General features: G+C 34.7%; 2 protein-coding genes across 3 annotated transcripts; one reads left to right on the top strand and one right to left on the bottom strand.

The window, feature by feature from the left end:
* Positions 1 to 8: 8 nt before the first annotated feature.
* Positions 9 to 14,398, bottom strand: LOC138331224 (cell division control protein 45 homolog). The gene is made up of 18 exons (XM_069278711.1): positions 14,257 to 14,398; positions 14,051 to 14,110; positions 13,459 to 13,551; positions 12,846 to 12,940; positions 12,416 to 12,527; positions 11,820 to 11,935; positions 11,472 to 11,520; positions 10,874 to 10,935; positions 10,052 to 10,162; positions 9,212 to 9,400; positions 8,745 to 8,843; positions 8,330 to 8,441; positions 7,731 to 7,786; positions 7,186 to 7,324; positions 6,156 to 6,239; positions 5,361 to 5,479; positions 5,044 to 5,120; positions 9 to 3,645 (listed from the first exon to the last, which is right to left on the bottom strand). Exons 1-18 carry the CDS (start codon positions 14,305 to 14,307, stop codon positions 3,581 to 3,583), a joined length of 1,689 nt encoding a protein of 562 aa, XP_069134812.1. The 5' UTR covers positions 14,308 to 14,398; the 3' UTR covers positions 9 to 3,580.
* Positions 14,380 to 26,828, top strand: LOC138331226 (ubiquitin recognition factor in ER-associated degradation protein 1-like). Of its 2 annotated transcripts, none has more exons than XM_069278712.1 (12): positions 14,380 to 14,503; positions 14,824 to 14,935; positions 16,469 to 16,501; positions 16,870 to 16,991; positions 18,206 to 18,336; positions 18,551 to 18,623; positions 22,514 to 22,582; positions 22,723 to 22,800; positions 23,296 to 23,337; positions 23,758 to 23,846; positions 24,100 to 24,181; positions 25,284 to 26,828. In XM_069278712.1, exons 1-12 carry the CDS (start codon positions 14,501 to 14,503, stop codon positions 25,353 to 25,355), a joined length of 906 nt encoding a protein of 301 aa, XP_069134813.1. In that variant the 5' UTR covers positions 14,380 to 14,500; the 3' UTR covers positions 25,356 to 26,828. The 2 variants fall into 2 exon arrangements, with proteins under 2 accessions (XP_069134813.1, XP_069134814.1); XM_069278713.1 differs by lacking the exon at positions 14,380 to 14,503 and adding an exon at positions 14,510 to 14,645.
* The last annotated feature ends 87 nt before the right edge of the window (positions 26,829 to 26,915 follow it).

Here is a 26,915-nt window from a genome sequence, read left to right as displayed (position 1 = left end):
TCAAGATATCAAATCATTAATATTTTTTATTTGATAAAGCATATTTCACTCTTGAATTAATACATTTGAAGTAAAATTTCAAATGACACCATCATTAATGTACCATGAAATCACTTCATTTTTTTCTGTGAGTTCATTTTCAGTGAACGATCTGTCTTCTCCTGAATTGTCTGTGTTGAAAGACAATAAGTTACAGAAAATTTGATGGGTTGAGGTAAGTTAATCTTATTCTTAATGTTTCAAAACATTGAGTGGCCATGTGAGTAGGCTGGGGGAAAGCATTACTAAATATAAGAGATAGTATTCTTACCAATTTGCTGGGGGAAAGCATTCTAAGAGATAGTGTTCTTACTAATTACATTCAACAACTCTCAATCTGACACTTGAATGTCCCAAGAATTACTTATTAATTTCTAATGTAAATGCAGACAATTTCATCGACAAATTAATGCTACGTACAGTGTTATCTTGATAAGGGAAAAATCACAAACTTCAGAAATATGTGATCAAATATACACTTAATTAACTAGACACCAACAAAATTTCAAACTTTGTTAATTAGCACTTAATCATGTTTTAACATTAAATCCATCTTAAAAATAAGCAAGCCTTTGAGTTGTTAAGACAACCATTTGGCTTGGTACCATTATTTTTTCCATTTACCATGACAATCATGGGATACAATCGATATACAATGTATTTATAAAGACATGTTTTCAAAATGATGCAGATTATACTTTTACAAAGTATATACCATGCTTCATCACGATTTACTCTCATTATAATACATATTTGTATATTACAGAGTTATCTGCCCTTCAGAGTAGGTATTGATTCTGACATTTTTAGTTTGTGTTTTTTTCTACAAAATATTCCGTCTTTGCATATCACAGAGTGTAGCTCGCTTGCCGGTAGGTATCAATTTTTATGTCATTATTTTCAGCGCAATTCGCGTTGTTTTCTCTGAAACGTATGACGTTGTGCTCACAAACACGTGGCGTACCAATCAATACCTACCTGCAAGGGCAGATAACTGTAATATGCAAATACAGAATATGGCGTTACACTCTACACCTACCATATGCATATAGTCATTTATTTTTGCATGTAAAATTTTTTAATTATGTTGATTCAAAACAAGAAAATTGAAATTTCACAATATAGCTATCCGAGTATGTATAATTCATCAAATTACTTATCATTTTACGGGTGAAATTTTTGCAACTACACCTATGTACCTCAAAATTGCTAAAATATTAACCCCTCAAAAATGACCAGCTATACGGTACAATAACCAAGGGCAGACAAATCTGTCATACAAAAACACAGAATAACACAATATTGATTTGGTATATATACAAATCCCAATATCTTGTTTCAATTACAACAAATTATAATTGGTAAATTAACTCATTCACCCCTAAAATTCTATAATGAACTGTTCCAGCTTTAGGTTTAGAAGAGTTCAAGTGTGTCTTCAGGGGTGACTGAGTTAAAAGGATACCAGCTGTGATAAAGGATATCAGTATGTGAAAAAAGAGAAGCGATTGATAGAGAAGAAGGAAAAGAGAACATGTTTCATAAATTGATAGACAGATTAATAAGTTATAATAATATTTACAAAATTACATTCAATCAGACAATTGAGACATTACAATTCCATATAACCAGCACTAAAACAAAAAAATTATTTCGCATTATTTATATATAATTACATGTACTGATATCGAAATAAGACAAGAATTCTACAGAATACATCAATTTTGCGGTATCGGTACCAAAACAATGTGGGTGAAGCATAATTTATTATTGATTAGTCCTACATTTCAGTGATTCTGACATCATATTTTGATATAATTTTTGTGATTCAACAATCTCGGGAAGGTGGGAATTATCCACGGTAATGGTACTTCACCCACATCATTTTGGTATCTTGAAACAAACGTATTGAATGATTCATGCACAGCGTTTTGAAAACATCCTTGTCAGATTTAAGCATGGATGAAGACCATCCTATCACTAATCATATTTCCACTGCATTGCACTATAGATTAATAGACAGTATATAAACGAATTTGATTGAAAATGGGAAATATTCTTTGCAATGTTTTAAACTGTTGTGAAAACATCATATCCATTTCCATGGAATTCTGGTTGGATATGATCATAAATGTATATGACCTAAAACTTCTATAGTTCAAATATCGCAAGAACATTTCATAACTCTTTAAAAATGTGAATATATTTACAGTAAATAACATTCCATATACACTATTTACAAAAACTGTACAACATACTATGAAACTCATACACATTAATTGTTACCGTATGGTCGTGTATTTTCACGATAATATTTTCATGATTTCGTGGATCATCGACATAATCACAAAACTTTGATCAGTGTAATATTAAGAATTGGTTGAATTACCTATAACTTTGAAGCCAAATCGCGAAAATTGCATTCACTTATTTCCATAAAATTAAATTGGTCTAGTTTTTGCTCTAAATCACAAAATTTTGACCCGTAAAAATAATGACTATATGGTAATTTGAACAAAAAGTAAAATTGTAACTTATACACTTCATTCCAAGCACTTGGTCACATATTTCAAAAAAGTTTCAATAATAGATTATGGAAAACACTTACTCAATATATGCATATAGTATCAATTATCTTAATGTAATTTTAGAAAACGAGCAAGAGAATGATAGTCTGTTTTCAAGTGAGAATGATACCAAATACCAGACTCATCTTTGCAATGTCACCAATTGTATGTTAAGAACATTAAAATATAATTTAAAAAGTTTCACCTACATGGAGCATTTTGACTTTATATTTGAAATATGACGATGGTCCATCTGAAATCTTGATATTCAACATCCTTTCATTATTTCAAGATTCTGGGCAGTATCAAATTGTAGTCACAGATGTCCCACAAAATGAGACTCATATGTTACATGTACTGTGTTAATTCGTCTCATATAGCTGCACAGTACAATTCAGACAAGTCAATGGTCACAAACCAAAGGTCAGCTGAACGCGATATTTCAGACCCTTCATTGAGACTATTTCAATGTCACCAACCAACACCTCCTTTAAACTTATTCAGGCTGTTCACTAAATTCAGACAGGTTATAGGTGACAAATCGAGAGTCAACTTAACCTGGTATTTCAGACCATTTCATGTTTGAATACTGACAAATGGTCCTTTTATTCAGTTCAGTGTCACCAAAACTCCTCATTCAGGCTGTTCAGTTTATTCAGACAAGTTCTGAATCATCAAGTAAAGTAACTGTGTAATCCAGACCTGTTTAGGGATTAGGATTACTGACGATAGATTTGACTTTTGAGGCTTATGCTCAAGATCAGTCTCCAACAAGGAAAACACATCCATTAGGCTTGTTCTAGGAAGCAATCCTACAGGTATGAATTACTGTTGATACCGATGACAATTGCCTTTCTTTCAGACCAGTTTTGGGTTCCTGGGTTACTAGGTGACTGGGACATTGGGTTCCTGGGTCACTGGGTTACTGGGTCACTGGATTACCATCGTTCCAAGTCTTGTTCTATCACAAATCCTCACTGAAGTAAACTGATCAGGGCATCAAAGAACTTACTTTTATCTTCAGTTTTCATTTCCACCACTAAAATAGAAAAAATCAGAAATTGATGCCTCAGATACACAAATATTGACATCACATCAAAATCTTAAATTAAAGCTTTATATAAACTGTAGTTTGTGTGGACCAGCAGGGCACATATATAACTTCAGCAAAATTAAGTAGAGCAATCCGAGTACTGAAAACCAATTTATGTTAATGTACGATTTATTTTGGCGTATTTTGTGGGCGATTTAGAAAATAAATCACAGTAAAAAGAAATAAACATCAAATACAATACCGTATTTGACCAAATAAGCGCCCAGGAAATTTAGAAAATTGAAAAAATGAAAAGATGCTTACTAAGATGAAATTATTGCAAAAAACAAAGTGTGCACCTATACAGTTTTGAGAGTTTTAGTCTTGATTTACACCCGGGCAACTGAAATTGAGGAATCAAAAGGGGGAGGGACACTAATAGGGATATGGGAGCTTATTGGATCTAATACGGTAATTAAATCACTGTTAAAGGGGCAATGCAGGCTAAAAGAACATTAAAATTTGTACATATATCGAAAAAAAACAGTTCTAATGGAAATTAGATCAGTTGCTTTTACTGTAATATGCCAGAAAAGCCCATGGTGGTGAAATGCGTGTGGAGTGTTCAAACTCGCTCGCTGTCCGCCATTACACATTGTGGTCAAACTTCTTGTATGCCGAACCCTGTCCCATGCTCGTAGAGTAATGCTACTTTTGTCTAGAACTGCTCAAATCGCTCTGACAATAGTGTGTTTAGCTTATTAGGTGAATTGGCTCGTCTAAAAAAATCATTTTATCACCTCCTCATTGGTTATGTAGTTCATTTGTTACACGTGCGTGACGTTGGCTCGGATATAGATACAGCGAACATATTTTACCTGCTGAATCGTATTGATCAACGATTTATAATTAAAACGGTATAGATTAAAATACTAAACAATGACGTGGAATTTGTCAATATTTTATGTAATATGTTTCATAAGAAATGTAGAACAATACATTTATGCCATATTTTGCTTCTTGGTTCTGTAAAAGAATTAGCCTGAGTGAATTGTCCCTTTAAAATGTTGTTGGACATAAAAATACTAAAATTAACTCATCATGAAAATTAATTGGTTTACAATATTGCTAATTTAATTGCCCTGCTGACCTTCACCAGCTAATTATGACCTTGACCTGTCATCACTGAAATCCCAATTAGTCTCAGGTCCTTGGCTGTTCATTTTTTTCATTTATATTGACTCTAAAAGTGTCCAAACGTACAAATGATTATATCTGAATCAACAATATTTTATCCACATGACAAAATGTAAATATACGCATTGTTCTTTGTATACCAATGTGACATATACTTTTAGCATACATCATTACACCCAATGGATAGCTAGTTTTTTGGTGACTCACCAAAGGTGTCAAAACTGTCCAGTAAAGTACGAGCATTCGAACCCACGGCAGCCTGTTCAAACGCTTTTCCGAAAAAGCTGCAAACGAAAAATTGTAAACATCAGATATGTAATATTTAAGTCATATGGTTTTTTTTTTAAAGTTTTGTGTTATTTTAACCAGGTCTAAAAGAGATTTATCTCCCTTGTGGGAATGTATTGATTGCAAAAATACTTCATTTTTGCAGAGGATTTTTAACTCAAAGTAAATCACTTTGTCTTTTTTTTTTTTAGTTGCCAAAAATATTTTTTCATTCTAATGGTTGCGTGTATACTCACTTCTTCCTCTCATCGTCCAGTTGTAGAGGTGGGATACCTATCACTAGTGTTGTTCCCTGTTCACTGTCTAGTGGTGCGCCTAGTACGAGGGGCATGGACTGGGCACGCTTGTTACGACTCTAGAAATGTACAAAAGAGTTTCAACATTATGGAATATATATAGTGGCAGTAAGATTTTGTCAGTTCTATAAGAGATAGAACTACGGTGGAGTTGTTAGGTATGAAACTATTTTTTTTGTTGTTATGGTTAAAATCAAAGATAGCAGCTCAGCAGTCATTTTAAAACCACTTACCAATTTTGACCCAATAAGTGACACCATCCCTATAAGCCCCCCCCCCCCCCCCCTCCTTTAGGCTTCAATTTCACTTACTTTGAATCAAATGCAGATTGAAAATATGAAAATTGTGTTAGTTTATTTCCTAATTTGTTTTTTTTTGGCAAATTGATTTATGGAATAACATTATGAAAGGCTATTCCAAATTTCTGTCAATCTAGCGTCCCTTAATCTGCTTCAATTGTTTGAGCGCCCTGGGCGCTTATTGGGTCAAATACTGTAGCTCAAAATGTGACATGCAGACCTATATGGCATAGAGAATCATCCTACTAAATTAGAGAACAATACTCCATACAAAATTCTTATCTTTTTATCCTTGTTTCATCTTTTCATCCTTGTTAACTCCAAGATGCCACTGAGAAGACATCTGAAATCCGGTTAGCCAAAAGTTACACGACACATTTTGATGGGGAATTCGAACCATCCTACAAAATTAGAGAACAACATGCGACTTCCTTACCACAGAACAGTGAGCCTCCTGTGTAAATCTAGCAAGCCTCATCAAACACTGGGGTGAGGAGAAATACTTCACATCAGCTGTTCCCTGCAGAAAAAAGATGATTTGATAAATAGAATCTTACAGATTTGTCATGTGTGTCGGCCAGCCAAAATCTTACACTGGAGTCAAGATATTTCTGTCCACTTAACAGACCAAAGGGGGATCTCAATCCTTGTGGCAAAATTCTTCAGCTATCAAATACTCAGGAAGCCTCATGTTTTCATAATCTTATCCATCAGGCTCTGATTTCTCGAAACAAACTTAAGTCAAAAACTGACTTAAGTCATAAATTCTCATATAAGTTACATAAGGAGAAAAACTTGAGTTTTGACTTAATTCTGAACTTAAGTTTCGAGAAATCGGGGCCAGGTTGAGATGTTAAAGTGATTCTATTAGTCTACAGATGATTTTCTGATGTCACATCATATTAGTGTTATTAAGCATACTTATATTTATGACAATGATAAGATAAAATATGATAAGAAATCCTAGTGTTATTGAAATAACACCACAGAAGGATCAAGCTTCGGACCCTCTGGTGGCCATGAGAGATAAGCATTATTTTTTTGTTTACAGATACCCGGGGGTTAGGACATCATAATATGACATATTTTTAAGGTCAGGTCGGAGTCCCTTGTGGGTTATGGGGGGTTAAACATGAGGGGCAATTTTCTGTTTTGTCCCGTTTTGTTCGAACCAAATTATAAATTTGAATTATTTTTTATAAATTATAATGTAATTTTTGTGTTAAAATTTTAATGTTTTGTAAAATATAACTTAGTGTCAAAAAAAGGTCACAGTGACCTAATTTTGTAAAATGTCAATTATTTAAGAATAAAGTTCATCCTTTCAGAGAAGTAAACATGTTTGCAATCATGATCAGACATAAATATTATATGATTTCCCTTATTACGATCACAGCAATTATTATAGAATGTCCATGTAACTTGTATATATGGTATATTTGATTGTGAGGGTGGTCATAACATACTTCCTGTATGAAGGCGTAGAGGAAGGGTCCCGCCGAGATCACCTGATGCATGTCCAGGAATGTCCGAACCTGTGTAACTAAGGCCTGTAACTGTGTTTTAGCACAAACCAGCGACTTCTCCAAAGCGTTCACATTTCCCCTACAAGTAATTAGTATGATATCAATCATTGGTGTAATCAATATGTCACTTCGATTGTAAAGAAATATTATACAACAAATTCTTAAGCATATTTTACTAAATTGATAACATAATTGTGACTGTTGGGAATGATCAATACCAAAATCAGGTCATAGTTGAAAAATTTCACCCAATCATTTTGGTCTTAACTTGATAAAAATCCTGGTATATTTGCAACAAAAACAAAAAAAAACTTGAGAAAAATTGAAGATTTCCACCATAAAAACAGCTCAAGTAATAGGAATTGCACACATACAGCTCAGAACAAGAAGTAACAAAATTTCATCACAAGGTTCCCTTTCATATATAGATATCAGCCATTGATTGACAAATATGAAGATTCAGAGGAATACACATGGCTCCTTACCTCTGTAACACATCCAGTGCATTGAGGAAATGGTCGTTAGCGCTCTTTCCCTTCTCCTGAAGAAAATCAAATGAAACAATTATTTTGAGTTTTGGTTACCTTTTGAAAAAGACACAATTTGAACAAGTAAATAATTATGATGATGCACTGCGAATAAATCATCCAACAGTTTATTTTATAAAGCACAGAATGATATAAAGAATATATAACATGGGTCTGTTGAATGTACATCATTATTAATGGCGTAATCATTTATGCATATTACAGAATTTGCGCTAGAGGAATTCATTCAGTCACATAATCAATCGTTTTGCCAAAACTTCAGGTTTACAACGTTAGCATGTTGATTCTGCCCTACCATATGGGTTGACAGAGAAATCTCTGTAAATTGGTTAAAAAAACAAGTGACAAATCAGAGAATTTTGGGATCTGTCGACTGTGCCTCAATATTGATGGATCTGTCGACTGTGCCTCAATATTGATGATGTCATCGACAATGCACGCCACAGTTATGCCACATGAATTAGATGACCAATCAGTGAACGATGGGAGAAACATCCAGTGGTTTCCTGTAATCACTGTATATCAGTAATACTTACAATAGATTCTAGAGTTGCTACACAACCCAGGACAACGTCCGAAGCACACAGCTTGTTTTTGTAGCCATACTGAGCAAAGAATGACGGAAACACAACATCTTGGGGGACCAGCCTGTCAGGAAAACGATAGGAAGTTATGTTACTATAAAGTTTATGTCAAGTTCAAACTTACTTCTGTATACAAAATCAAGTTTAGTGTCAGGATAAAAGACATAGCTCCGACTACTAACAAAACAGAATTTTGGTACCAATACTATGCACCACATACAAGTGCATGCATTTAGATGTTACTGCAAAAATACCTTTACAAAAAAAAAATGTGATTTTAGTGCTAAATTTATGCTGGAAATGCATCAAAACAAGATAGGTACATCTAACACTAGATGTAGAAATTGTATCTGCAATCCAGATTTACCCGTATTTTGCCATATGTTCCTGGATCAGTGTTTTAACGTTGTTTCTCATACTGGAATCCATGGCAGCAAACTTCTGTTTACACTGTGTGAGTGGCATCCTAAAAACATTAAACATAAAGTTAGGTTTGTTTTAGTTTGTTTTACAGCCGTTTAAGAGCTTTAAAGACATACACGGGCCACGATGGCGGAGTGATCAAGATGTCAAGCCACATGCTCTCCACCTTGGAGCAGTCACCAGGCACGGACTAAAGAGTTATCTCCTTGTTCATTTTTCATGTATTGGCATATGTTTTACCCACTTAACATATTATAAAAGTACACAACTGTAAAGACCAGTGGGTTTCTTTGCAACATTAACCTGTACCGCTGCTCTACTTCTGCCCTTACAGTGCAATCCATGGTAAAGTCAAGTTCAGAGAAGCTTTACTAGTTTTTTTCTCATTTTAAGGTATATCTCGTAACTTACCCCATTTCTGCCAGGAATTCATGTAGTCGCTTCTGTCCCTTTAGGGTCCAGACTTTGAACTTGCAGGCCATATTTGTGGAGTGACTGATACTCTCAAACAGCGACCAGTGCCGATACAGTGGTAGCTGGAGCTCTTCATCAAATGAAATCTTCAGGCAATTTACAGACAGAATGTTGTCCTCGTCGTCTCTACAAATACAGACAACACCATGGTTTACATAAAGCCATGAGGGGGCTATTTTTTTTCTCTCCCACAAATAGATATTAAACATTCTACATAAATCTATGATGAAGTAGTTAGGTCGAGGATTTTTTTCCTTTTTTTTTTTTTTTTAAATATCATTTTATTCTTTCTTTTCACACAGTATTTCCCAAATTTATACAGATAGAATATTATGACTGTTACAGTTCTTTCTTGAAAATGGACAAAAGTTTATCACAGGTTTTTTGTAGCTGTTTTTCATTTTTTTTGTTGATGACATTATTATCAATTTTTACCTAACTTAAATCATTTCCTGTACACGAACATTATTCTATTTAAAGACTAAAACTTGAGATCTAATGATGACAGTCCTCCTTAGAACCAGGCCCATAGGAATTTTTTTTTTTTATGTTTTTGAAATGTTTCAGAATATTTGCAAGGCTCGAATATTAAGATCAGACTCCAAAATCATGAAACAGTCTTAAGTCTAAAACAGTCTCAAATTTAGACCAATTACAGATGACATTACAAAAAGTTATCAAAGTACATAATTTGTGATTGGCTAAGCAAAAATTTAGATCTCAGACTATTTCATGATGCTGGGGCCTGATGCATCTTTTTGCCTTTTATGAGCTCACCTGTGATTGTGGCGCGATACATGGGACTGTAAAGCCATGACGTCATCTATGTACTTATCCCTCGGAGTCTTGTAGTGGATATACTGGTCTGTCACTCCCAGGATGGATAACCTACAAACATTTAGGAGAATCAGATGTAAATGTTACAATACCATTAGAGGATATACTGGTCTGTCACTCCCAGGATGGATAACCTTGAAACATTCAGGGGAATCAGATGTACAATATCAAAACTTTCATATCAACAGAAAACTTAATCTTATAATAGCAGAAATCAGAAGTCTTACAGGAGCTGGGTTTTTTCTTATTTTTTTCTTTGCATATTTCGCAGATCAACATAATTTGTGAAAAAGTCTCAATAAGTTCGATAGATCTTTTTCACTGTAAATTGTGAAATTAAACACTGTGAAAAAGCTGTTAGACACAAACTAAAATCAAGTTTTTATTATTTTGCTTATTAATCTCATACATATTTTATATCATCATTTGCCCAATAACAACATATACTGTCCACCTTTAGTATTTTGCACATCTGTGATGTTAACTTAGAAAGTAGGATACAAAACTAAAATTAGCAACATATGAGGTTGATACAAAATTAATACAAATATTACTTTCACATTTTTTTTAGAGAAGCAATTTTATGTTGTGTAGTCAGTACTGAAAAGATGTGGTTTTAACTGTTAATGGTGAAATATAGGTACACATGTTAGAAGTAAAATTTCATCAGAACCATAACTGCCCTTTCCAGATATCAAACCACAGAAGGGAAAGGACATGACGACAGGGGTAACAATATATGTCTTGGTCCTATTCACTTACCATAATAGGTCATTTGTGTCTTTCGACATTTTCCAGGCTAATTCAAAGATAAGCAAGGCTGCCTAAAACATACACATTTCACAGTTATATTTCTATTTTTGAATGAATATTTATTATGCATTAATCATGAAGCCACAATTCACTTTTTGAAATTTTAACATCAATTCAAGCCCATATTTATTACCAAAGACACTATAAAATTTTCACAAGAGACTACAGGTTATGTATAAAACTTGGGTTATATTTTTAAATTTAAGTTCTACCGATAGCCAGAATTTCGCAATCATGGTAAATCTGCGGAAGTTTATCTTCATGAATTTTGTCATCTTCCACAATTCTTGCACAATTAAATTAAAAGATATTTCCATCCAACTTTAAATCCGCGAAACTTAATCTCCATAAATATATTTGAAACGGAAATTGCAACATTTAGCAGTCGCGAAAGAGAGTTGGTCTACTATAATAATACTATTTCATTCAGATGTGATGTGTTATGAGAACTCTAACGAATCTTTATATGGGATTTAGTTTGTAAATAAATAAAAAATATTTTAATTAGTAATCAGACTTAAAAGTTTCATTATAACAGCATACTTACTGCAGTTCCATATGTAGAAAACTGAGAATATTCAAATAACAGCTTGGACCTGAAACCCAAAGAATTCAATACCAGATTAATGACATTGTAATTTCGAAACTGAAAATGTCTGCAATTAGCCAGAAATTCTATCATTATTGCATGTGTAAACGAGTGTACAGAAATTAGAACTTTAACTGTAAAGTTACATACAATATATATATATTTCCAATATATCAAAGTCAATCCTGTTATATAGCTTCAGTTTGAGACTACTCAAATTGTATTAAACATTGTCCAACAATTTACAATAACAAAATACCTAAGACTGAACTCTAGCCAATATCGTTAGGATTACATCTTGATTACCTTTCCTCATTCCAAATTCGTTTCTGTCGTTTCTTTTCTAAGTAGGTATCATCAAACCTTTTCCTCTTCCCTGAAGCCTCTGAATCATCGCTCTCATTGCCCGACTCGTCATCAGACTAAATTATAAAATGTAATTCAAGAGTACTTGTTTGTTCATCAAAATTGGGTTTTTTTTCATTACTAGTATAACTATATATGAAAATTATTCATGCAAAAAAAATATCAATAACATCAGATATTACCTTTAACTCATTCTTCCCTGATGACACATTTAAACTCTTCTAAATCAAAGACTTGACCAGTCCATTATAAATTTTTAGGGGTGAATGAGATAATATCTAGAACATAAGGAGTGAACTTTACCAATATAAATCAGAACGTATTAGCAAAATAGAGATTTATCTCCCCTTGGTCATGTAAAATCATAATATATATATATAGTAAACTTATCCAAACAGGCTGCAGTTTAATCCATGACATGGAAGAGTTCAAATGCGTTTCCAGGGGAGAATAAGTTAAATCAAGTAGGGTCTTTAATTTATCAATTTGAGATTGAAGTCAAATGTTGATGTCAATATTAACAGATACATATATACCTCATCTCTGAAAACTTGGTCGTATTCAGGCAGGTCATCAAACTCATCTTCCTTCATCAACAGTTTGACTTGAACAGCATTGTAGATATTGTGAATATCTATCGGTCGGTGACTGAGAGGGGAAAAAGAATCAAGAATTATCCAATATTAATTTTGATCCATAAAAGTCTGTTTAAAAATGTCAGTCTAAGTATGAAAATGATTTACTGTATTTGCCGTAACGCCCATCACCTTATAAGCGCCCCGCACGTCGGGAGGGGACTTTGTTTTGCTACTTGGTATGAAGTAAGATTTTTGAAGAGATCCCTCAAACCTATGACAGTGATGATTTAAAAAATTATATCCGTCTAATAAATCATCAAGGGACAGAAAAGTTGAAAATAAAGCCTGATAAAGGCGTCATGTAAACAAACTTGATGGCTAGTTTTACCTGTCACAAATATAGAATCGGACACAATCCTCGGGTTGTAACGTCTCAACTACATCTATAGTTCCACCACAGTTGATCATCAACACATGTTTGATCTACAAACAATCAAAACTATTGTATCAACAGTGAAATAGTGTAAATAACGTCTTACGTAAAATTAGCTAGGAAACTAATATAATGTCAACATTTTTGGTCTTGCTGCAGTGTTCAGGAAAACCATGATTTCTTAATTATTGATAAACAGTTTACCTGTGAATCATTATTATGCCAAATAAATAACAATAAAATTTTCATGCACTTAGGGACCAATCATTTGAAAATTGACCCTTGGCCTCATGGCACTTCTTCATATCATCAACTGCTATAGGTACCTTAAGCTTTTTTTCTGTCTCTTTTATGTTTCAGTGGTCGTTAATATAGACAGGTTTGACTGTATGTCCCCATCTTTGATACACAGCACTATGGACCCAATTACTAATGAAGTTTTGAGTTCAAATATGATTTCCTTATTCAAAGTTAGGAAACCTTTTTTATAAGACATGTTAACACTATTATTGAACTGACTACCAATAAAATCGATCTTTATAAAGTGGTGTCTCTATCACATATTTACCCCTTCCGAATTCTCCACATAGGCTCGCTCCAATTCTTCTCGTCCTGACACAGGCACTATGGTGTACAGAATCTGGTCACTCTGGAACAGGCACTGAAACGAAAACAAAAACTTGTAATCAATATTTTAGAACAGCTACTAAATAAAACTGAGTTACAATTCAGAAAATTCTTATTTTGATTCACTTTATCCAGTAATTTAATTTCTGTTATTTCCATTTTCTAATCTGAATACTTGCATGATTGAAGATGTGATGACAATACTAATACACAGGCCATTTTTTTTTATTTTTGTCAGTCTCAAATTATTTAATGAAGCTAACTATGGGTGTTGATTTTCATGTAAAAATTGCGGGTCAGTGTTGTTTGAACTTTCGTTGTGTTCAATATATGGTCTCTGTCACTCAGCTCCATCCCCGGGGGCAAAATCAGTTTTCCCAGAGAAAAAGCTAACAAGGCCAGGGGGAATTTCTTAGTGAAACTTTCAGCCATATAGCTAGCGGGAGAAACATTGGCTGTTACACTAGGTTTTATTCTGGTCAGGACACTCGACAGGAATGAATCATGTATATTTTTTCCTGTTCTAAAATTACCTGAAGGATTTTGCATGCACACAAGGCATCAACATCAAAGGCGACAAGAACAAGCACTCTCTGTAAAATAAATGAACAAAATGAATAAAAATCTCAACTATAAAACATATGAAGGAAACAAATAAATGGGAGTTTAATTCATGTAACAAAAACAGTGTTATGGAAATGATGTACTATGTTGTTGAGATACTCACGTGGATACTCACGTGGTTTTGAACGACATCATAAAAACCCTTCCTAAAGTCTTTCACAAACATTTTCACATTTGTTTATGGCGGGGTTTTTCACCGGAAGTACAAATGTTTGTGCGCACGCGTGCTTTTATTTTCATTTTATATACATCCGGTTTCTGTTCTTGCCTGTCATCGCACATTGTCGACCGAACACGTCTGATTTGAGTCACTTCTAGAAATAAACAGCTACGTGAGACCATCACAAGAATAAATTACAATGGTTGGTATTTTTAAACATGATGGAACTACTCTTTCATCCCCAGGAAATCTCCTTGTAAATCAAGATCTGTTGTTGGACTGTGTTGTTCAGTTTAAGTTATTGATCTGTATACACTTCGGGTGTTAGAATTGAAAATTTCCAGGTAATTTACTTTTTACCACTAAAGGAAATTGATGACATGTTTATTCATCGTTGAAATATAAAGAATATCTACAAATATCAAAGAGATCTTAGAGAAGCTTTACAATTGTTAAATTATAGTTGAACAATTTATATAAATTACTTGCAGATTTTATTTTAAAATCACATTATATTCACAGTTTCGTTTTGGGAGAGGACAGTTTGACATGGGGAGCAAATTCAAGGAGACATATCGATGCTATTCAGTGTCGATGATGGGTGATCGTGATGATGTAGAGAGAGGAGGCAAAAGTAAGTAGCATGAGTAGCAGGATATTGGACTGGGTCAATCATCGATGACCAGGTAGCTCGGTCGGTAGAGCACTTGGCTAGTGTTTGGAGGGACTCAGGTTCAAATCCCAATCTGGCCGCTACATTTTCTTCTCTCCTGTTACAGAATTGGTGCCCAACTAAATAACCCACGGTGGTGGTGTTTGGAAGGGTCTCGTATGTCTTCGAGTGCGAAGACTTCGAGAAAGGAGGGAGGAGTGTAGCGGGATCGGACTGGGTCGATCATCAGTGACCAGGTAGCTCAGTCGGTAAAACACTCGGCTAGTGTTCGGAGGGACTCGGGTTCAAATCCCTATCTGTCCGCTACATTTTTCTCCTCTCCTGTTACATAACTGTAAGACCGCAAACCTACATGATAACACAAATTCTCTCAATTCAAGTTATCCAAAGAAAATTTGAAAACTGAAAGTGAGGGAACAAAAATAACAAGCGTGACATGCACAGAACCAAATATCAACAAGCATCAATTGTGCCGCTGTGAAAGCTATAGCTATAGGGAATGAGTTGTCTGACATTCTTCTGCAAGCTTTGAATATATGAACGAGCTGGGAACAGTGTTCAGCAAGCTCTGACTAGACTTTTATTATTGTTTGTCCAAGGGAAATATTTGTCATACATTCATTCCACCACTAGCCATCTACAGATGTATCTCTTATTAACGGTTGCTGAATGGAAAATGTGTTTTCTTTACACATATAGCCCTAAACCTCTGGTCAACAGTTGTCAAGTGTAAAAGATATCTTAGATTTCACCGCTAGCTCTGGCCTTTACCTCTTATATCAAATAAATCATTGAAAGTACTAGTGTTGTATTGATGATCGGCAATAATCGATTAACTAGCTAGATGACCCTCAACCGATCCGATGATCGATTGAAAATGTCATAATCGATCATCGGAAAAAAAATTAAACTCATTGGGAATCAAATATTTTTCTATTAAAAACCTAAAATACACTGAAAACTCCCTAACATTCCTCCATGTCAATAATTTTCACCAAATACAGTCAAAAAAAGGCCAGAAATTTTTGTTTTCAACATTCTATCCACTGCTCATAACAGAGAGGGCAAAACAAGCTTTTAATATAAAGGCCTAGATTATAGGCAATTTGAATAGAAAATTGAACCGATCATTTTGTGCGATTATCGGATCGGATGAGTCTTCCGATTCCAACCGATGATCGATTATCATTTTTAGCCGATTATACAACACTAGAAAGTACACAGCAGCATGATTATATGTAAGTTTTTATAAACTGATTTTCAACATTAATAGCTATATATGTGTATGACTATGAGAGAACGCCAGTCTGACTGTTTAATTTTTTCTGTATTCAAATCTAAGACAGACATTCATGATTTACGTGGAAGACCAAAGTGTTCTACTTAATTAAGAGGTTTAGACAAATGATTTTGGTTCTGTTGATAATAGTTTAGATATTTATATATATTAAATTTAATTATCCTTAGCTTATTGATTGTGTTTTGTTATTTCAGTTATGATGCCCCCCTCTGCTTTAGATAAATTAAGTAAGTACACAGTAGAGAATTGATTAGGAATAAAAAAAAAATAACTTTTCAGTAAACTTTCCTTCTCTACATTAACATGAAATTTAAATGTTGTGTACATTATCAAAATTTTGACATAATTTGAAAAAAAAACAAATTAATGAGAATCTGAACAACTATTTTCTTGATCAAAAAGAAACAGAAACATTGTTTTAATTCAAGAATTTCTACTTTTCTACTTATCATTTAAAACCCACAATTAAAACATTGCAGTCACCGCCTTATTGCTTGTGACCAATTATTTCATTAAATCATAGTTTTCGATGATGTTGAGGGTTATGATTTTACATTAATAATCATATTTAACTGTTTGACCTCTTCAATCCTAGCCCGTCTACATATACAGTACCCAATGTTGTTCAAACTCAGCAACAAGGGGAAAGCCCGAGAGACACATTGTGGTGTGTTGGAGTTTGTAGCTGATGAAGGCAGGATCTTCATACCATACTGGGTAATCTTGATATAGATGTTGTGAAAATAATATTCAAGAAGGGGAAATAAAATTCCTGCTAGATATAAAAGTGTTGTACAGAGGATTCCGCTTATTTCAATAAGTCATTTTCCAGAAGAAACTATTCAAATAACCAGAGTATTCGAATAGGTAGAGATGGCATTTTGCACCTCCGTTTGACCCCCCACATACATGTGAACAGGCAAATAGATATTGTTACGTTTACTTGATAAATAGGTAAATTATTTACACTTAAAGATGCTCCACCGCCGACAAAGCATAAATGTTATTAATTATTTAAACAATAATTGGTGTTCAATCGTGTATATGTATGTTTAATTAACACAGAAAATAATATATTTTTTATTTTTTTGCCTTTGGTGCATGTGCAATCAGTAATTCATTCCATATAGGATATAGTGCCACAGAATTTTTTCGGGATGCAATTAATTATTTTTCATATTTTTAACTCGAAATAAAATTAGAAGCTCAAGCTTTTCAATGGTGGTAATGGTGTAAAGTAAGTATTTTTTGTAACTAAAGAAAAATACTAAACCGCCTGATCCTCCTTTTGATAATGAAAAAATACAATGTGTCGGCGGTGGAGCATCTTTAAAACGAACAACAAGTAATTATTTTCGAAGTTGTAAATTGATGTAAAAGTCTATTCAAATACACTGAGTTGAAAAACAAAGATAAAGAAGGAAAAAATTGGGACCACAGAATTTTATACAAATAACCAAAATATTCAAATACCCCGGTAACCGTTATTCGATTATGTGGAGTCTTCTGTACCTAGTACCTTCATAGGGACAGCATTTTAAGTGAATTTATGAGTGAGCAGAGTTCACTAAGAGCCAAGCATTCAGAAATGATTAGTTCAGCAATCTGATTAAAATTGATTACAAAAATTCAGATACTTTTTGATATCCTCACTCAAGGCTCCGATTTCTCGAAACAAAAGTGCAGACTTAAGTCAAAACTTAAATTTTTCTCCTTATGTAACTTATATGAAAACTTTAGACTTAAGTCAGTTTTGGACTTAAGTTTGTTTCGAGAAATCGGGGCCAGATATGTTTCTGACAAAATCCCATCAGCGGTCATGTTATGGTGACCTGTAGTACAACATTTGTACCTTCAAATTTCTAGACAGTAATGATTATTTCTTATTTAGGCTTTGTATTAATGTACTATCTCTTATTTTGTTATAATAGATGATGAAGAATCTACTACTGAATGAGGGAGATATGGTGACTGTAGAAAATGTATCCCTCAAAGTGGCCACATTTGCCCGGTTCCAGCCACAAAGCGTGGATTTCCTCGACATTACCAATCCAAAAGCTGTGTATCCTTTACTTGTTGCTGTCAAAATAATTCAATATACTGTATAGCCAGTTCATTTTGAATACTGGTCTACCTCTCGATCTTTATCTGGGATGTTTTCATGCATAAACATCGTCATATTTAGAAAATCAAATTTTGCCAAATTTTAGAACGCGCATAATGAAATGTATTAATACTAACAAGATACAATATTTATCCTTAAATTTGACCTTCAGCTTAGAGAATATGCTTAGAAGTTTTGCCTGCTTATCAACAGACGATATCATCTCCATCAAATATAACGAAAGGGTAAGTATTTGTGGCCATATTCTGTCTTTGCATAATACAGAGTTATCTCCCCTTATGAAAACCAAATATATCCGGCCATACAGTATATATGAAAAATTGATGAGGATATATTATACTTCTTCATTCAATTCGAAGACAGCTACCATCATGCTTCTCAAAAACTGCAAACCTAATAAGAAACATTTCTATACTTCTAAGCTAGTACAATTCCAGAGGTGTCAATCAATCAATCAATCAGCATTGATAGCTGCAGTATTGTAGCTCAAAAGACTTTTTGACAGAAAATGGTGTCGTCTTTAGAGCTACAATTGGTGCCTATTACTGCTAATGGAGCAAAGTAATGATTATGCAAACCATTATAAAACGTTTGTTTGCATTTTTAGCCCACCATCATCAGATGGTGGGCTATTCAAATCGCCTTTCGTCCGTGGTCCGTCGTCCGTCCGTCCGTCCTTCCGTCCGTCCGTCCGTCCGTCCGTTAACAATTCTTGTTACCGCTATTTCTCAGAAAGTACAGAAGGGATCTTTCTCAAATTTCACATGTAGGTTCCCCAAGGGCCCTAGTTGTGCATATTGCATTTTGGGACCAATCGGTCAACAAGATGGCCGACTGGCGGCCATCTTGGATTTTGATAGTTAAAGTTTGTTACCGCTATTTCTCAGAAAGTTTTAAAGGGATCTTTCTCAAATTTCACATGTAGGTTCCCCTAGGGCCCTAGTTGTGCATATTGCATTTTGGGACCAATCGGTCAACAAGATGGCCGACTGGCGGCCATCTTGGATTTTGATAGTTAAAGTTTGTTACCGCTATTTCTCAGAAAGTTTTGAAGGGATCTTTCTCAAATTTCATATGTTGGTTCTCCTAGGGCCCTAGTTGTGCATATTGCATTTTGGGACCAATCGGTCAACAAGATGGCCGACTGGCGGCCATCTTGGATTTTGATAGTTAAAGTTTGTTACCGCTATTTCTCAGAAAGTTTTGAAGGGATCTTTCTCAAATTTCATATGTTGGTTCTCCTAGGGCCCTAGTTGTGCATATTGCATTTTGGGACCAATCGGTCAACAAGATGGCCGACTGGCGGCCATCTTGGATTTTGATAGTTAAAGTTTGTTACCGCTATTTCTCAGAAAGTTTTAAAGGGATCTTTCTCAAATTTCACATGTAGGTTCCCCAAGGGCCCTAGTTGTGCATATTACATTTTGGGACCAATCGGTCAACAAGATGGCCGACTGGCGGCCATCTTGGATTTTGATAGTTAAAGTTTGTTACCGCTATTTCTCAGAAAGTACTTAAGGGATCTTTCTCAAATTTCACATGTAGGTTCCCCTAGGGCCCTAGTTGTGCATATTGCATTTTGGGACCAATCGGTCAACAAGATGGCCGACTGGCTGCCATCTTGGATTTTGATAGTTAAAGTTTGTTACTGCTATTTCTCAGAAAGTTTTGAAGGGATCTTTCTCAAATTTCATATGTTGGTTCTCCTAGGGCCCTAGTTGTGCATATTGCATTTTGGGACCAATCGCTCAACAAGATGGCCGACTGGCGGCCATCTTGGATTTTGATAGTTAAAGTTTGTTACCGCTATTTCTCAGAAAGTACTTAAGGGATCTTTCTCAAATATAATATGTTGGTTCTCCTAGGGCCCTAGTTGTGCATATTGCATTTTAGGACCAATCGGTCAACAATGATGGCCGACCGGCGGCCATCTTGGATTTTGATAGTTAAAGTTTGTTACCGCTATTTCCCAGAAAGTACTGAAGGGATCTTTCTCAAATTTCATATATAGGTTCCCCTAGGGCCCTAGTTGTGCATATTGCATTTTGGGACCAATCAGTCAACAAGATGGCCGACGGACTGACGGCCATCTTGGATTTTGATAGTTAAAGTTTGTTACCGCTATTTTTCAGAAAGTACTGAAGGGATCTCTCTCAAATTTCATATGCATGTTCCCCTTGAACCCTAGTTGTGCATATTGCATTTTGGGAGTGATTGGTCAACAAGATAGCCGACCGGCGGCCATCTTGGATTTTGATAGTTAAAGTTTGTTAACACTATTTCCCAGAAAGTACTGAAGGAATCTTTCTCAAATTTCATATGTAGGTTCCCCTACGACCCTAGTTGTGCATATTGCATTTTGGGACAGATCGGTCAGCAAGATGATCGACAGGTAGCCATCTTGAATTTTGATAATTGAAGTTTGTTACTGCTACATATCTCAGAAAGTACTGAAAGGATCTTTCTCAAAGTTCATATATAGTATGTAGTAAAAGTTTGAAAAGCAGGGAAAAGATCCCTCTTTCTGTTGTCAGACATAGATCATTCTTTGGTGGGCGCCAAGATCCCTCTGGGATCTCTTGTGATAGTTAAAGTTAGTTACTGCTATTTCTCAAAAAGTACTGAAGGGATCTTTCTCAAATTTCATATATAGATTCCCCTAGAGCCCTAGTTGTGCATATTGCATTTTGGGACTGATCGGTCAACAAGATGGCCGACAGGCAGCCATCTTGGATTTTGATAGTTAAAGTTTGTTACCGCTATTACTCAAAAAGTACTTAAGGGATCTTTCTCAAACTTCATATATAGGTTCTTCTAGGGCCCTAGTTGTGCATATTGCATTTTGGGACCGATCGGGCAACAAGATGGCCGACAGGCGGCCATCTTGGATTTTGATAGTTAAAGTTTGTTACCGCAATTTCTCAAAAAGCGCTGAAGGGATCTTTCTCAAATTTCATATACAGGTTCCCCTAGGACCCTAGTTGTGCATATTGCATTTTAGGACCGATCGGTGAACAAGATGGCCGACAGGTGGCCATCTTGGATTTTGATAGTTAAAGTTTGTTACAGCTATTACTCAAAAAGTACTGAAGGGGTCTTTCTCAAATTTCGTATATAGGTTCTCCTAGGGCCCTAGTTGTGCATATTGCATTTTGGGACTGATCGTTCAACAAGATGGCCAACAGGCGGCCATCTTGGATTTTGATAGTTAAAGATTGTTACCGCTATTTCTCAAAAAGTACTAAAGGTATCGTTCACAAATTTCATATGAAGGTTCCCCAAGGACCCTAGTTGTGCATATTGTTATTTGTGACCGATCGGTAAACAAGATGGCCGACCGACGGCCATCTTGGATTTTGATTGTTTAAGTTTGTTACCGCTATTTCTCAGAAAGTACTGAAGGGATCTCTCTCAAATTTTATGTGTAGGTTCCCCTTGTACCATAGTTGTGCATAGTACCTTTTAGGACTGATGCATAATGCCTTTCGGGACTGATCGGTAAACAAGATAGCCAACCGGCCGCCATCTTAGATTTCATTGTTGAAGTTTGTTACCACTATTTCTTAGAAAGTACTATAGCGATCTGTCTCAAATTTTATATGTCGTGTGTTTGAAAAAGTTTGAAAAGCAGGGAAAAGATCCCTCTTTCCATTGTCAGACATAGATCATTCTTTGGTGGGCGCCAAGATCCCTCTGGGATCTCTTGTTATCGTACTTGTTTGATATCGCTTACCTACTAGGCAATAAAACTGAACCACATAAAATATCAAATTCTCATCGAGGCATTATTTTTTTACATAATACATATGAAGGTCTTTCTGAAAGGAATTTATACGGCAAGTCCACAAATTGTGAATTTGACGTCTTGTGAGCGGTACGGTAGATATTAAGAATGGTAGTTATGTTTGTTTTGGACAAAAATAATATGTAAATGCATACATATATTCGTTCTAGCTGATTGAGTTTGCTTTTGATGACTTCAGTCAGATTGAAATCCACATTTATAAATATTCTATCAATTCATTGTATTCTGTCTTCATATTGGTAAGTAGTACTGTTATTTTTCTCCGTGTTGTGTGTATATATAAAACGTTCTTTGTTCTTATTTCCACAGGAGTATGAGATGCTGGTATTGGAGACGAGACCGGACAAGGCAGTGTCTATTATTGAATGTGATATGAATGTAAGTGAACAAAAACATCCAGAAGATGAACCTCTTTGATAAAAGTTGTCTTTTACAAAGCAGATTTGATCCCTGATTTCGTGTTTATTATTTTTGCTGACAGTTAAATTGTTCAATTAAATAATTATCCGTTTTGACAGGTTGACTTCGCCCCACCTGTAGGCTACAAAGAGCCAGTACCAATGAAGAAACAGGAGGAGGAAGACTTAGAAACGGATGTGAGTTTACTTTCCATGTAAACTGTAATTAGTAGTATATAGGGCCGTTTTCGTTTATTCGGAACAACTAGTTCAACCGTTGGTTAAAGTCATTATTTCAAGTACCGTATCCTGACGGACCTGCAGTTTTTGATACAGGCCTGTGAGAGCTTTGTCAAGGTTCGTCTAAAAACAATATAGAATCACCAGGTCCGTCTTTAATTAATAAACGAACAACTAGGTCCAGCCAGTCAAACCGTATAATCGAAAACGGCCTAGGTGTTGCTCTTACTTCAAAGGGAAGCAATTCAATCAATTACAAATTTTTAAAGAGAATTTTTCTATACCGGTCAGTAAAAAAATTCATGTGTCAAAGCTAATGTTTTTGAAAGTCAAACAATTTCTTTACAGATTTCTTCATTATAATTTTGCCTGAAGGTGTACTGATTTTATTTGTACAGGTGGTGTTTCAGAAATAATTGGTGAAATACTATGACATTTATTGATTTATTGCAGAATGCTATGGATGTAGCAGACTGTATGGACAATGCATTTAGGGTAAGTTTGGACATCAACAGATCCACCAAAATGGTTCATGCACAAGAATTTGCTCCAATGTTGGATCGAAGTTAAAAAAAAACTCACTTCAATCTTTTGTTGAACAAAAAAATAACAGTGTGTTCCACTGTTCAATGCAAGAAATTATTTAAACCTAACTTACTAAAAAAAAAATGAATTTGTTTGTCTTTTCAAAAGAGTAAGAGATATATTTTCAAAATGATGTACTGTTAATTTTTTTTGTCTTTTCAAAATGATGTAACAGTCTTTTCAAAATGATGTAACAGTTTACTTGGTCTTTTCAAAATGAAGTAAGATATATTTTCAAAACAATGTACAGTTGACTTTGCTTGTCTTTTCAAAATGAAGTAAATATATTTTCAAAATAATGTATGGTTAACTCTTGAATGGTTGTCGCAGGCGTTCAGTGGTTCTGGTAACAGATTGGACGGGAAGAAGAAGGGCATGGAAACGGACAACCAGATCACACCTACAGGCCCTCCTAAAAGGTCAGTACAATATAGGTCACTGGTTTATCTCGGAGGACTCTGGATTTCATCCATCTCCTAATCCTGGCAAATTATTAAATAACACTTGCTATTATTAGGATGTTTGAAAATGTATATGACAACTTTTCATTTTGAACAAATGGTTGAACAGATTATTTTGACGTAAACAGTTTTGCTATCTGAAAATCAATAAATTAAGTAAGTAAGTTTAAGTTTTGATAATTCTGATGGCTTATCTTTGTTACACTTTTAGGGGAATTCCAAACTACAACTACAAGAAGGGCACTATCACATTCATCCGAACACAACGACAAATACAGACAAATGGGGATGATGTAAGTTTGAATTACTGTATTTAACATACAACAATGTGTATGTTGCTTGGTGTCTTCGACCGCATGCTTCAGTGATATAGCACTATAAAAAGGGCAAGAGTTCCACTATACAAGAAGACACAACACGAACATACCACAGTCTCCCAAAAGCACACCTCGCACTACACATACGCTACACACACGCTACACACCGCATACATGGGAGGCTGTCCTTACATGACCCTGGCTGTTATAGGACTTATGTATAATTTTTGCTCCTGTGTAGCTATTACAAAATTTGCATTTCAGTAAACTAATAAATTGAATTATGTTCTTCTACCCATATTAAATATGAAAAGTGCAGTAGTGTTGGACCGATTCTCGATTTTAATCGATGATCGATCGATTATGATTTTTCCAAAGACTATCGATTATGAAAGGTTAAATAATCGATTATTAAAATGGGAGATAACTCATGCTTATCTTATACTGTTCTGAACCTTTATTATGTTATATATCAGTGCAAAACCACATATCAAAATATTTTAAACATCATAGATACTCAAAGAATTTGAATTTTAAAAAAAGAGTTCTTCACACTGTTGGTTCAGTGGATATCTTTCTAAAATTCTTCAGAAAAACTAAAAGGTGAAATATATAAATACAGGAGAGCTTTCTATAAATAGTATCCGATTATAAAATCGATAATTAGTAAATTGTCCTAAACCAATGATCGATTACCATTTTACAACCGATTCCCAACACTAAAGTACAGTTATATTGTAGATGTACTTATTTTAGTGTGGTCAAATATTAGTGCAAATGCGAAAAACTGTAAATTGTGATTTGTTAGTGCAGATTTAAATGAGCGCAATTCGATGGTTCTATACTGCAAACACCCTCTTACAAAACCAAACACTGTGTATGCATTGGCGTTTCAAAGACATCGCAAAAAGCGCTAAAAATAAAACTATCACTAAAATAGGGGAGAGCCAAAATAAGAACGCTTACTGATCATTGTTGCCTATCTGATCTACAGTGTACACACTCTATTGGATGTTCACTCATGAGAAACATATTCATTAAGAAATGTAAGAAACAAATGATTCGTCTTTTTTTCTAGGATAAAGATGGAAAAGGATTTGAGGCGTTTTCTGGATCAGGTCAAGCACTACGTAAGAAGGGGAGGAAGTGATATTCGGGGACTGAGCTTTAACACCCATTGGATATAGTGATCTGTGTTATAATATGTTCATCATCAGACACAGAATCCTAAAACAGAAGGATTATCATTTAACACACAGACACAGAATCTAACAGTAGGATCAAATCCTAACATTTCAAATGAGAAAATTGATCATGATTTGTTCATTGACATCAACATTAGTTGGAGCTGCATTTTTAGGTCACCTGACCATAGGTCATGGTGACCTGTTACGATAGTCTTTGTCTGGCGTCGTCCGAGTAAAGAATAAGAATACAAGTAGAGTGACTGATCGTGATGAATTCTGTTGTATTCTGTCTTTGCATGTTACAGACTTAACTCCTTTCCAGAAGGGTATCAGTTTTGTGACATCATAGTTTTGTGAGTGATGTTCACATTGTTCTCCTTAAAAAATTATGATATTACGCTCTCAAACACATGACATCACAGTCAAAACTTACCTGCAAGGGCAGAGAACTCTTAAATATGCAAAAAGACGAAAACAGACAAAAATGATATTTGTTATACAGATCGATCCACTTACTGGTAATGAAATTTCTTCCAATTCACGAACTTAAACATACTTTCTGAGCATTAACCATTTGAAATACATATACAGTCATCTTTCTGAAAACCTAACACAACAGACATTGACAGTTCTCCAGCAGTCAATCAAATTGCTCTGGTGTAGCATTTGGTTTTATATTTTGTCAGAATATTTTCTCCCAACAATGTATGGCTACAATATGCTTGTGTGAGCATGTAGCATGGCTAGACAGCGTCTGGTGATTGGTCAGTTTATATAAATACTGCGGAGAGAATCTTTGTATGAAAAGTGTGTGAAGCATATAATTAGCGTATGGTGTTTATTTGAATAGCTGTGCTTTCCGCATGATTTAAAAATAGTGCTTTTATTACGATATGGAGATACCATAATGGATATCAACCATTTTAGAGTGACTTACAGTATTTCTAATTTTCAAAACAAATTCATCCTTTTCAAATTGATTAAAGTCTCTAGTATACATGTACCTTTAACTTTTTCCGACAATACTTGACCACAATTTCTAATTTTCTACAAAACACACAAAAAATAAGTTTGTCTACAATATATGATATGCATCGACGGAGACCCATGGTTGACTGCACTTCAATTCACTATATATGTACATATCACATATCACTGTAGCGTAGCATTGTGTATTCATCTGTGGGTCTCCGACGATGACAATATATGGGTGAGTATAAATGTCGAAAGGTTTCAAATTGTATTGATACAGCTGTTTTGGTTTAAAAAGAAGGGAAACAGATGCGAGTAGAAAAGAACTTTCTTATATTTCACAACTGAGCTGTATGATGACTATATGTGAGTGTGAAAGAGGAGCGGGATTATCTTCTATTTATTATATATCAACATCCTTGAATGAATATTGCCTTAATCTAATAAAAAATGATTAAGTTACACTTTTCTTTATTGTTTGTTCTTCAGAATAAAAATCTGATAAATCTGGTTAGATTTTGTTTTGAATTGTTTGATGATGTACCATATTC

Source organism: Argopecten irradians, chromosome 9 (assembly GCF_041381155.1).
Source record: "Argopecten irradians isolate NY chromosome 9, Ai_NY, whole genome shotgun sequence".
Lineage (NCBI taxonomy): Eukaryota > Metazoa > Mollusca > Bivalvia > Pectinida > Pectinidae > Argopecten > Argopecten irradians.
This window is presented reverse-complemented; position numbering and strand designations above follow the sequence as displayed.